The sequence below is a fragment of the Eublepharis macularius genome, chromosome 8 (genome assembly GCF_028583425.1).
Source record: "Eublepharis macularius isolate TG4126 chromosome 8, MPM_Emac_v1.0, whole genome shotgun sequence".
Taxonomy (NCBI): domain Eukaryota; kingdom Metazoa; phylum Chordata; class Lepidosauria; order Squamata; family Eublepharidae; genus Eublepharis; species Eublepharis macularius.
Genome location: NC_072797.1, coordinates 96,241,053 through 96,253,076, shown reverse-complemented (window position 1 = coordinate 96,253,076; position 12,024 = coordinate 96,241,053). Strand labels below are relative to the sequence as shown.

Here is a 12,024-nt window from a genome sequence, read left to right as displayed (position 1 = left end):
GCGGAATGTTGGACAAGTGACAGTTGAAAAGGTGATTGGACAGCAGTCAGAGAGTGAAGCTGCGAGACCAGGATGCCTACATTTCCCATCAAAACATGAGGGAAGCTGACAAGTGTCCAATCTGTGCCTTTTGTCACTTGTGGTTCTGCTCTGAGAATTCTTTTCTTGGGTTGCCACCAAATGAAGGGGACACCTGCAGCACCTGCACCGAAGATGATTGGATAGGTTCATATGGGAGTAAGTAGTCATCATATGATGGTCCTAAGCTGTATAGGGCTTTAAAGGTCAATGCCTGCACTTCGAATTGGTCTTAGAAGCAAATTTGAAGACAATGCAGATGGAACAAGACCAGCCAAAGTGTTACCCTAAACTGGAGGTCTCCTCATGAGTTGTGGGAATTACTGTACAAGGAGAAGCAGCTTGAAGGGGTAACTAGCAGGATCTCCACCAATGTATACCAAGATCGTTCCCTTAGAGAACTCTCTGAAAGAACCAGGTGGGTGTTCAACAGGAATGGTTTTATTAAAGAGGCAGCAAAAGCAAACACACAGACAATGACACACAACATACACACAGAGCTAACTAGAAACGGAGGAAACGGAGAGAAGAATACAGGGTCACGTGATATTTTCTAGTCTAGAAGATAGAGAATGTCCATCGAGAGTAGCAGCTGAGCAACCAGCGCTTCATGGCAAGAAGAAGGCTCAGACACATGTCTGAGGGTGTGCATAGGATCCCAAGAATGCGTACACATGGCTATGGCTGGGCAGCCCAGTTATACTGTGGGACGTACCCTGGGGCAGGATTGCGTCTTCTGCCCCCAAAGCAATAGCATAACGGCTGTCTCTGGAGGTGAGACAATAAAATGGGGGAAAGCTTGATTAAGTATACCTGGGCAGGACCATAGGTAAAAATAGTGATTGATGACCTGCAATTAACAGAAGGAAAGAGTTAAGTTTGGTCCTGATCTATCACAAAACTGCATCCAGGTACCAGATACATATCTCACACATTATAATGATGAACCTTTGCTTGGAAAAAATCTGTAATCTATTGGGTAATTATAACCCAAACTCTGTTATTTGTTACGTATTTTTTCATATGGGTCTCCTTTTTTTCTATTTGCGGTTACGTTTAGTATTTAGGATACTTCAAAATCCCTTTTGAAAAGTTATGCTCCAAGTTATGCTCCAAGCTCCAAGTATTTGGAACATAATGTAGCCAGATACATTCCAACAATAACTTTCTATTTTTGATGTTAATTAATCCTTCTCCCTCGTTACTCCATTTCTCCTTTTTAAAGATGAAAAAGAAGACCAAAAAATCTCTGACTGAATCAGTTGCTGAGGAAGAACACTACAAAGTGCCAGAGTACAAGACAGTGATAAATATTTACTCAGAAGATCAACTGAACATTACATTATCTAAATGTGGACTACTAATGTTGAGTAATCTTGGCACGGTAAGAAATAGCATAAGAGTTTAGTATAGGTCTTTAAATCATATTTCCCATGTTTTCATTTAGTAAAAATTCAGTTGCCAGCTATTAATCCATGAATTTATTTTTATTTTTTTAGGCCTTTGCTGAAGCAGCTACACAAACTTCAGAAATCTTTAAGAAAGATAAGGCGCCATTTGTGTTAATAAATTCCTTAGGTGTCTCTGTTGTTGTATTGCCTAGTGATTCCTTCAGTGTTCTGAATATTGAATCAAGGACAAAATCATTTCATCTTGAAAATGGGCAAAGCCTAAGCATGGAATACATCAAAACTAAGAGTGAGCATGACCAGTTCACAGCTATGACTACCCTGAGCAGCAAAGTATTCTACATTTGGCTTAGTAAGTAGGCTTCAATCATTCCTTTGTAAACATATTTATTTTTACTTAGCAGTAGTATGGAAATGCCTTTCATAGAGTATCTCCACAACCAAAAGGACTAAGAGTCTTACTTTTTTCAGAAAATGAAAACGGGAAATTCAGATAAACTACAAGATCATGGCAATAGAGTTAATGTTATTGCCGTATAACAGATCACTTATTTTAATTACTGGTTTTGAAAGCCTGAAATGGCACAAAGGGTGATGATAACCACAAAGGCTGCAGGGAAAATGGTGCCACTATGGGGGAACACCTTAAAAAATGTACACTTTCCCACCCAGACAGCTTGCTAACGCATTTGGGCTGCATTATGTCTGGAAGGATTGTACCAAACCAGTTTGAGAAAGAACATATTGAGGATAAGGGAAAGCCTGGAAATGGGATAATTAGAGGTCAACGTCATGCAGAAAGGAAAACAACTACTGCCGTTAGAAAGCCAGGACAGAAAATATTGATGAAGCCAAGATCACTGAGTTGGAAACAGCTGTACGACAAATACATGAGAGTGGAAGGGATCTGTCCCACTTTTCTCTTCCCATTACAGCCATTTATGTCCCTATAAAGGCATTTCGAAGAGTTGGGGTACCCTTTGGAAAAGCATGGTCTGCTGTGCAGGGAAATGCAACATGAAGAACTTGGCAGAAGTCAACCCCTCCCCCCACATACACACTTTTGTGTGAGCTTTTGTTCTGTTTGTCAAGCTTGCATCGTTTGTGCGACAGTGTGTGGGAGACATTTCTTCTGCTGATTCCTCTGGCTTTAGCTATGTCACCATGCCTATTTATTTATTTATATTCTGCCTTTCTCACTGAGACTCAAGGCAGATTACATAGTGTGACATTAGTACAATTAGTGGCAAGGACAAGGGCAGGCATTTCCATACAGTGTCGAGAACATTTCCATAAACAATGTCATAGGGTAGATGAATACAGTTTCAAGAACATTTCCATAAACAATGTCATGGGGTAAAAGAACATAAGTTTACAAAGATACAGTATTAGCAAGGATCCAGTATGGGGTTGAGGAATTGCTGAAACAGAACATAATCAATTCTAGGACTGACATTAAACAACATGAAGCACAGGTAGTATATAGGAGTACATATTTAAAGCAACAGATAATATGTAAGGTAGCATAATGGAGAAGTCTGTAGTTCCTAATTCATTAGCAAAACATCTGGGACACCCCACCCCCCCTTACAATACTGCTCTCCTATATGAGAAAAAAGCCTTTTTGAATAATTCGGTTTTGCATTGTTTGCAGAAAGCCAGGAGCGTGGGGGCTCTCTTGACCTCCTCAGGCAAGCTGTTCCATAGGGTAGGGGCCACCACAGAGAAAGTCCATGTACAGGCTGCTGTTGATTTCGCTCATGTGCAGGCTATCACCTGCAAGAGACGCTGTTTAGATGAGCAAAGCTGCCGTGGAGGGACATAGGGAGAGGGGGTCCCATAGGTATGTCAGGCCAAGGACATGAAGAGTTTTGTATGTAATCAATACCTTGAATTGAGCATGGTAACTGATAGGTAGTCAATGGAGTGACTGTAGGATAGGAGTGATGCTCCTGCTTGCTCCTGCTAACGGTTGAGCTGCAGCATTTTGCACTAATTGGAGCCTCCTAATAAGGCAGAAGTATTCCTTCACCCCTTAAAAAGTAGTAAATAAAAAGCAAAGTCACTAGTTCCACATGCTTTACCTTTATATGGATTGTTTAATATTTTTTCTTCACTTTTTGAAGAAAGTCCACTCTCCAGCGCTGAAGCATACATCCCTCTTGTTCATTTTGATAAAAATGAATAGGGACACAGCATGCTCATGAAGACAGCATATCAAAATATTGCCATTGGTTAAACTGTAGTATAACTTCAGTGCTAAGCACAAAAAGTTTTTTTAAAAAAAATTTGGACCCATCAGTTTAATATTTCTCTATCTTTTATGCAGTTTTACTTCCTGTAATTCAATATATTTTTTTTCAATTTTAGCGCCTGAAAATCACTCCACCACTGACAAGATTCCACTAACAAAAGTGGGACGAAGCCTTTATAGAGTAAGACATAATGACTCAGGTGTTGTAAGATCTATTGTTTGTCAAATTGATACCGTTGAAGGGAGCAAGACAATAACAGTACACTCACCTATTCAGGTAACATTTACCAAAAATTATTATCAATTCGTCAGTAGACATAGTATTGCCTTACTGCTTTGTTTTTTTGAGGAATGTTATTATAATCATGTAGAAAATGTAAACAAGGTTAGCATCAGTATCGGAGTGCCATCAAGTCAAAGTCTGCTGGGGTTTTCGTGGCAAGAGGTGGTTTGCCATTACCTGGCTCTGTGACCCTAGTCTTCTTTGGAGATCTCCCATCCAATTAATAACCCAAGTCAATCCTGCTTAGTTTCTGAGATCTGATGAGATCAGGCTGGCCTGGGCTATCCAGTCAGGGCACCTTATTAACTACAGTGGGGATATCTTGTCCGTGTGCGAGAAGATTTAATGAGGAGGTGATTTCCATCAGTTAAACCCACACAAGCAAATTGAATACAGCACACACAAGCCCACAAGAAAGTTGCATCCCACGTCAATTGAGGTAGTGGTTAAAACATTGGACCTTGGAAGACCTCGGTTCAAATCCCTGCTAGGCCTTGAAGCTTGCTGGGTGACCTTGGCCCAGTCACTCTCTCAGCCTACTCTCCTTTATAGGATTATTGTGAGGATAAAATGGGGAAGGTAGAATGGCATATGCCACCGTGAGGTCCTTGGAGGAAGAGTAGGGTTATAATGTCTAGACAACAAGATGCTTCTGTGCACAATTGGATAGTTTCTGTGATGCCAAGATCATCATCTCGTCTTATTTTTTATTTACTTCATTTATACTTTGCCTTTCTCCCCAATGGGGACCCAAAGCAACTTACATCATTTTCCTGTCTGCCGTTTCAGCCTCACAACAACCCTATGATGAGGTGGGTTAGAGTGAGAGGCGTGACTAGAACAAGGTCACCCATTTTCCTTCCGTGGCAGAGTGGGGATTCACAGACCTTCCAACAGTTTTTTTCACCCTTGGGCATGGGTCCTGCCAACAGCCCTTTTATAAAAAGGGGGAGAGCGCCTCCCTCCCTCCCTCCTTTCTTTGCCACTGCTGAAGGTGGACATCTCTTGTCTCCTGAAAAAAAGAACTCAATTAGAGAAGATATTTCTTGTTGTTTTATCAAGCACAAACCAGTGGCTTCAAAAGCCCTCTCCAAAAAATGTTTCTGAAGCAGCACAATCAGTTGACCGTAACTCATGCCAGTTTTACCTCAAAGAAGGCCATGACACCTCCAGACACAGTGTGTGTAAAGAGTTTACCTCTAAGGCCTACAGTGAGATGCTGCGTTGCACCTAAAAGTTGCTTTATGGGAACATGCCTTGAAAGAGGCACGTGCATTTGCAGTTCTGGGAGAAAAACTATGAAAGGCCGGCTGAGCATTGTCAGTCCATCCGGTTCCATCTGTTGCGTTGGTTTCGACCCCTGCTTTGGCTCCATCAGTTCTAGTCTCAGTTTCAAGATCTCACCCATCTCCTTGGAGCTAATTGGAGCTTCCTGCCCAAAAAGTAAAATCCAAGATGCATCTTATAGGCAAAGTGTTCCTCTGCATTCTATTACGGTGCAAGCTTCATACCTACACCCCCCCCCCCCCGTATGCTAGCTCACCACTTTTCCATGTGGAACTACAGAAGACCCAACGAGGAAAACATGGTTGCACTTACCTATAACTGATGTTCATTGAGAGCTCTTCTGTGCAGGCACACATCAGTCCTTCCATTCTCACTGCGAGCATCAACGATTCCATTTTAGCTCCTCTCCTCTAATGGCAATCTCAGAAAATTGAAGTAGAGTGGCGTTCTTCTCCCTTATAGATACAATTAGCAGGAAGCACAACAAAAAGATGAGAAAGCTCCAATGCTGTTAGGAGATTTTGCAAAATCCATGGCAGACCTGTGCACGTGTAATTCCCATGTGTGCCTGCACAAAAGAACATTCAGTGAACACTAGTTACAGGTAAGTGCAACCATGTTTTCTCATGCTTACAGTTTTGCCTACTTTTGGCATAAATGAAAGTAATTCAGATATTGCAGGCCTTTCTTACTGTTGTTTATGTGGACTTTCTGTTTCTGTTCATATAGATAAAGAATCATTTTTCCATTCCCTTGAATATATTTGAAGATGGAAAATGTTTGGGAACTGCTTTACCAGAGAATGAATTTAATATACCATTAACTTCTTACAGGTGATTATTTTTCTTTCTTTTATATTGCTTTTGTACATACTGACAGTTCAGCAAAGTTTTCTAGTGCACCCTGCTGATCTCCATGAAATGCTGCTCCTGGGAGATAGGAAATAATTAAAGATGACGTAAGGTGGGTCTTCAATGAGAAGGTAGAATTTGTGGAACTTGCCAGTTTGGCATGGAGCCAACCCACTGCTTCCTCTGACATTTCATCAAAATTGTTATTTCAAAGCATAAGATGACATGGCATAACTCCATGCGTTATTTCTGGTTTGTGACGCTTCATGGGTTAACATTTCCCATTCATTGACTTGATCACACAAACCCATTAAAATAGAAAACTTAGGGTTCATTTTCAGTCTGTATGCAGTCCCTCGGAGGTTCCAAGCACCTCGGATCCAACTGCACCATCTCAGATCTGGAAACATTGCTTGACCTCAAGTGCACTGAGCTCATTAGACCAGACTCCATCTTGGCTTCGAGCATCAGATTTGGCAATGTCCCAGATCCAACAACCAAGCATAAAGCGCTTGGAGCCTATTCACTTCAACAACTCCTCAGATCTGATCATGCTCTGAATTTAGAGAGCCAGCAGATCGGAAGGCACAAACCCAGTCTGTGACACCTGCCTTTACAGATCCACATTCGGTTTTGATCCCAATAGGGCATAGATCCAAGGCAACTGAAGGGCCGACTCCAGAGTCTCTGGAACCACCCAGAAAAAAGACCAAGTCTAAATCAAAGCACTCCAAACATAAGAGGAGTTCTCACAGGATGCAAGTCATAGACCTGGAGACCGGGGATCTGGAAGTTATGAAGACCCCACATACCCCTTTTCCTTACTGAAGTTCTGACTCAGCTTACTTACACAGCCTTTAGAGGGCATGAACAAATTTCACACTAGAGCTGCTGTGCGCACAAATGTCCAGCATGTTATCAGGGAGTACTTCCACCTTCAAGAGTCGACTGGGGTGAACCTTACAGAACAGAATCTTAGAATCCACATCTAATCTTACACAACCTAGAGTCCATTAACAGTACTCCATTCCGAAGTCATTCATAGTGTTTCATTTACCTGAACCAGACTTGGAGCCCTACTGGGCGGGATGGGGCCCAAAGCCCAAATCTAACATCTGAACTGTTGCCAGACAAGGCTGTGGGAGATAGGGAACCTGTTTCTCCCTCGGATGACCTTTGACTCTGTCGAACAAATGTTCCAAATAGCAAAATCATTATACGTAGAGCTAAACCACACAAGATGAATTACATAAGGATGCTCAAATGAAGGGAGACCCAATCTTAGCCAGGAAGCATAGTTTGAATTTCACCTCCCTCTACAGAGCCAACTACATCACTCTTCAGAGGGTTTGTTACTTTCACCTTGCTAGGGAGCAGGCAAAGATCATTCCTTAGATGGTTTGTTAATAATTGACAGAGCCTTCTGGGAGGCAAAGAGAAAATTAACAAACCTCTGAAGAGTGATCTTTGCCAGCTCTGTAGAGAGGTGAAATAAACAAACTCTCTGAAGAACAATCTAGCCGATTCTGTAGAGAGAGGTAAAATTCAAACTACGCTTCCTGGCTAACATTTCATCTCCCTTCACTTGAGTGTCCTTGTGTAATTTGTTTAGCTCATAGCTGTGGCCTCTTCTGAGCCAAGACCCAAAGACAAAATACTACAAAACTTATATTCTGGGAACCTGGCCAACATTGCATTCGCCATGAGTGAGGGGTTCATAGATTTGATGTCTGTAGTTTGCTAGAAGCCAGCTTCTATTTCCCCTGCATCTAAGAAGGCCAAAGTGCTTTATAAGATCAAGGAAGACAAATGTCCCTTTCTGTTCACCTACCCTCCTCCGTCATTGTTAGTTACAGAGAAGATGCAATCAAGGCACAGGCAAGGTCACCATACTATGCTTGAAAGACTGAAAATAAAAACAGAGTTGCACTTACTTGTAACTGTTGTTCGTTGACGTCTTCTGGGCAGGCACACATACTCTCCCTCCTTCCCCTCTGTGTGCTCTTCACTATTTACCTGGAGAGTTTGATGGCTAACAAGAAACTGAGGGTTGGCTGCGTTGCTCCTCCCAGAGCGCAGGCTGTTTCAGCGGGAAAGAAGCTGTGCCTGCCCTCTGGGAAGGGGCAGATGTTCCCTAGAGGAATTTTAGCTATAGAACCTACTGACTGACAGGCCTGTGCATGCACAGTCCTGTCTGTACCTGCACAGAAGACCTCAATGAACAACAGTTACAGGTAAGTACAACCCTTTTCTATTCGTGAACATTTTTTTGGTCGTGTCAGCAGAACCTTGGATCGTTAGACAAGGAATAATTTTTTAAAAGTTCTACTTTGATAAACCTCTTCTGCCTGGCAATGACTATTCCAGTGAATCAAACAATCACAGTAAAAATTGATCTTGGAAGGAAACTCATATCAGTTAGTGTGGTTACTTTACTCATAATTACCACTGTTAATTCAGGTTGTGTACTTCTGGAGAGTGTATTAAAATTTGATCATTGGGTGAATTAACAGTGAATCTTTGTAGATCAGCTTGGACTCAAGAGCAACAGCACCCAAGTCCTTCCTTTCCTTTCTTAGAATCAGAGAGTTAGGAGGCGTCTTATGGACTGTCTAGTTCAACCCTGCCCAATGCAGGAACAGCCAAAAGCATCCCCGACAAGTATTCATCCAGCACAGGTGAAATGCCTTACATCCCAGAATTTATGTTAAAGTTATAATAATTGGGTTTACATTCTGTATGATCAGAGTGCTAAATAATTGGAAAACCGTAGTTGTTTCAAGGAAGGTGGTAGCTGTATTAGGACACTGTTACCCTTAAATTAGGAAATATTTTCATGCTCTTTCTATGCCAGCAGGTTAAGTTGTAGAAAGAAAAGACAACTGCCTAAGTCTTGTTTAACTCTGTTCAATAGAAGCATACAGAGTGTACTGTTAGATATCAGGAACTGGAATCGCAAACATTTCAGTTGTTAAGAATTCTTTGAGAGGCTTTTTCCCCAAAATCTACACTTGTTTATTTTCAGATCACTGATGTTTTTTTTGCCAGCAACTGATGAAAATGGAATTTCTGGAGAATATGAACCAAGTGAAGGAGTGAGCTTTGATGAAATGGTGAAGAATTTTGGCAAGTTGGTGCAGAAGAAATGTCAACCTGTAAAATCAGCCAACTGTCCACTTATCATCAATATTGTACCAGAACAAGATACTTTGGTATCTTCAACATGCACAGATGATCATTGGGATTTGCCATATGTTGTTCATTTATGGCCTTCTGTTCTCCTTCGCAATCTTCTTCCTTATCAGATTGCCTATTCCTTAGAGGTAGCGCTCTACTCTTTATTTTCAGCGTGCTTTGTTCTGTGTATAAAAATACGTTTATAGGTCTGGAATGTACCCTTAGTCATCCTATTGTGACAGATTCATGTCATAGAAATGAAACAAAACTTGTACTCTCCAAGAAATGCGCCCACTTCTGTCGAAAACATGTTGCCATACTGTGTTGGTCCTAAACGGCACATGGCAGAAAGTGATCATGGACTGCTTAGTCAATCGCAGTAGTACAGACAGTAGTCAGGCTGATGGATTTATATTTTAAATGTATGCATTTGAGTTTGGATAATTATAATAATAACAGTGTGCTTATATACTGCCTTTTGGGACAGAGTAGTGCCACACTCAGAGTGGTGAACAAAGTCAGTGTTAGTATTATCCCCACAATACAGCTGGGGAGTTGGGGCTGAGAGGAATGGCTTACCCAAGGCCACCTGCAGACTTCATGTCAGTAGTAGGAGTCGAACTAGCAGAGTGCTGACTTGTAGCCCAAGCCACTTAATCTCTATGCTACTGCTGTCTGACCTGTTACCCTGTTTGAGATTATTGTAATTTTATTTTTATTCCACACTGAGTAGTAATGCTGCTGGTTTGTATTCCCTAAGTTTGGAATGCGAACCTCATTGGCTCATTGCTTACCTTCAGTACAAAGACAGGCATCATGACTGTGAGTTCTTTGCTCACATTGTAACCAACAGACATTTCACACTCGTACTTTACAGCATTACCACGCCTGTTTTGCATCCCATTTTTTAAATATTTATTTCAATTTCTATTCCACTTTCCTGCACCAGCAGGCTCAGGGCGGATTATATTCCTAAACATCAAAAATTCACAGTTTCTCAATTTAAAAGCACAATAAATACATTAAAGCCAAACCAAAACTGCTGGGAACAGTGTGAAAGGAGCAGGTGCCAAGCCGAAGCTGTTGCGATCGCCCCGACTGCTCAGAAATAGCGTTTTAAACTGTAAGCGTGAAAGGGATCCAAATAGGAAAAGAACTCCTTTTCCTATGGAAGTGGCAAGAGAGATGAAAGAATCCCTTTCTGTTGTTGCCTGTATACTCCTCCCCTCTTGTGCCTTGAATGCTGTTTCAGCAAAGTCAAGACACTGGAAGCCTTGGAAAATCCAGCCTTTTCAATCTTTATATGAAATTTCTGAAATGAGATAATTCTGATAATAGCAAGAGATACTTCAATGATATGTTTTTCAAAGGCAAGACTTCCAAAAGAATTACTTTCATTAGTTACATGTCCATATGAGAAGCCATATTATTGAAACTATAGCTTTTAATAGACTTTTTTCAAGAAGTATGTAATTGATGAGCTTCCTTTTTATTGCACAGAATTGACTGAGTGCATTAATTGTGTATGTTTTGATCGTATTTAAACTTTTCTTTCTAAGGGACACAGTACAACATGCAGTACCCTTGAAAGTGGATGTTCAGCTCAAATCCATAATGCATTACTGGATCAGAGCAAGCTGGAATTATATTTGCTTAATTATCTTGATAAAAAATGGAGCTGCGAGTACCACATTCGAACAAATCAGCAAGAAATTAGTTTCATCACATTTGCCTGTATTACTGATGTAGACAAGGCAGAACTGGATATTGCTATTCATATCACCTATGCTACTGGACAAATGATTATAGCCATTCACAGTCCATACTGGATGGTAAACAAGACCGGTAGAATGCTGCAGTACAAAGCTGATGGCATTCATCGCAAACATCCCCCTGACTATAAGATGCCGCTTCTTTTTTCTTTCCAACCTAAACACTTCTACCAGAATAACAAGGTACTGTTTTTTAAGTCTCAGTAATTTAAATTAAGTCCAAATTATTTTAACATTGCATTTAATTCTGACTCCAGTAATATCATTGCTGTTAAGAATATGAAAACTGTATATTCTGTTTAGTAAATGTTGATAGTATATTAATTTTAGTTTGTTACATACCATTTGTTGCAAGTAATATATTGTGTGCTCTAGCATTGGCAATTATCGGTGTTATAGCTAAATAGTTTTTACACTTGTAACAGTAATAAGTACTTTTTTTGTGAATTGGGGTGTTTTTCAATTGTAACAGATCAATCTTCTCCTTACAGGTTCAGCTTATGGTAACAGACAGTGAACTTTCTGATCACTTCTCCCTTGATACAGTTGGCAGTCATGGTTACGTTAAATGTAAGCGCCACAAAAAGGAATACCACGTGAGTTGTTTATACATAAGTATCTTACAGCTCAAGCCTAATGCACATCTGCTTTGAATTAGACTGCCATCCAGACAAGTTTGCTTTTCTCATTTGATTTTGTTTCAGTTTGGCTTTTCACTGTCATAGAAATAAGAGCAGCCTATGTCACTTTAAAGGCATTTTCAAGGGCTAAACAAATTCACTTGAGTCCTGTAATACTTCCTCCTCATGAAATTATGGTCTCAAGTTACTCTGTTAAGAAAAAATATAGTTTTATAGGGAATTGATTATTAAATTTTCAATGCACCTATGAATGCATATGTACATTGTATATG

At 40.6% G+C, this 12,024-nt stretch overlaps 1 protein-coding gene across 1 annotated transcript in view; it reads left to right on the top strand.

The window, feature by feature from the left end:
• The window catches only part of VPS13A (vacuolar protein sorting 13 homolog A), a 179,348-nt gene that overhangs the window by 103,353 nt on the left and 63,971 nt on the right, over positions 1 to 12,024 (top strand). The window contains exons 43-49 of the mRNA XM_054987202.1: positions 1,304 to 1,462; positions 1,578 to 1,839; positions 3,858 to 4,018; positions 6,041 to 6,144; positions 9,188 to 9,485; positions 10,899 to 11,294; positions 11,603 to 11,707. Coding sequence (XP_054843177.1) covers positions 1,304 to 1,462; positions 1,578 to 1,839; positions 3,858 to 4,018; positions 6,041 to 6,144; positions 9,188 to 9,485; positions 10,899 to 11,294; positions 11,603 to 11,707 — 1,485 coding nt within the window. The remainder of the gene's footprint in view (positions 1 to 1,303; positions 1,463 to 1,577; positions 1,840 to 3,857; positions 4,019 to 6,040; positions 6,145 to 9,187; positions 9,486 to 10,898; positions 11,295 to 11,602; positions 11,708 to 12,024) is intronic.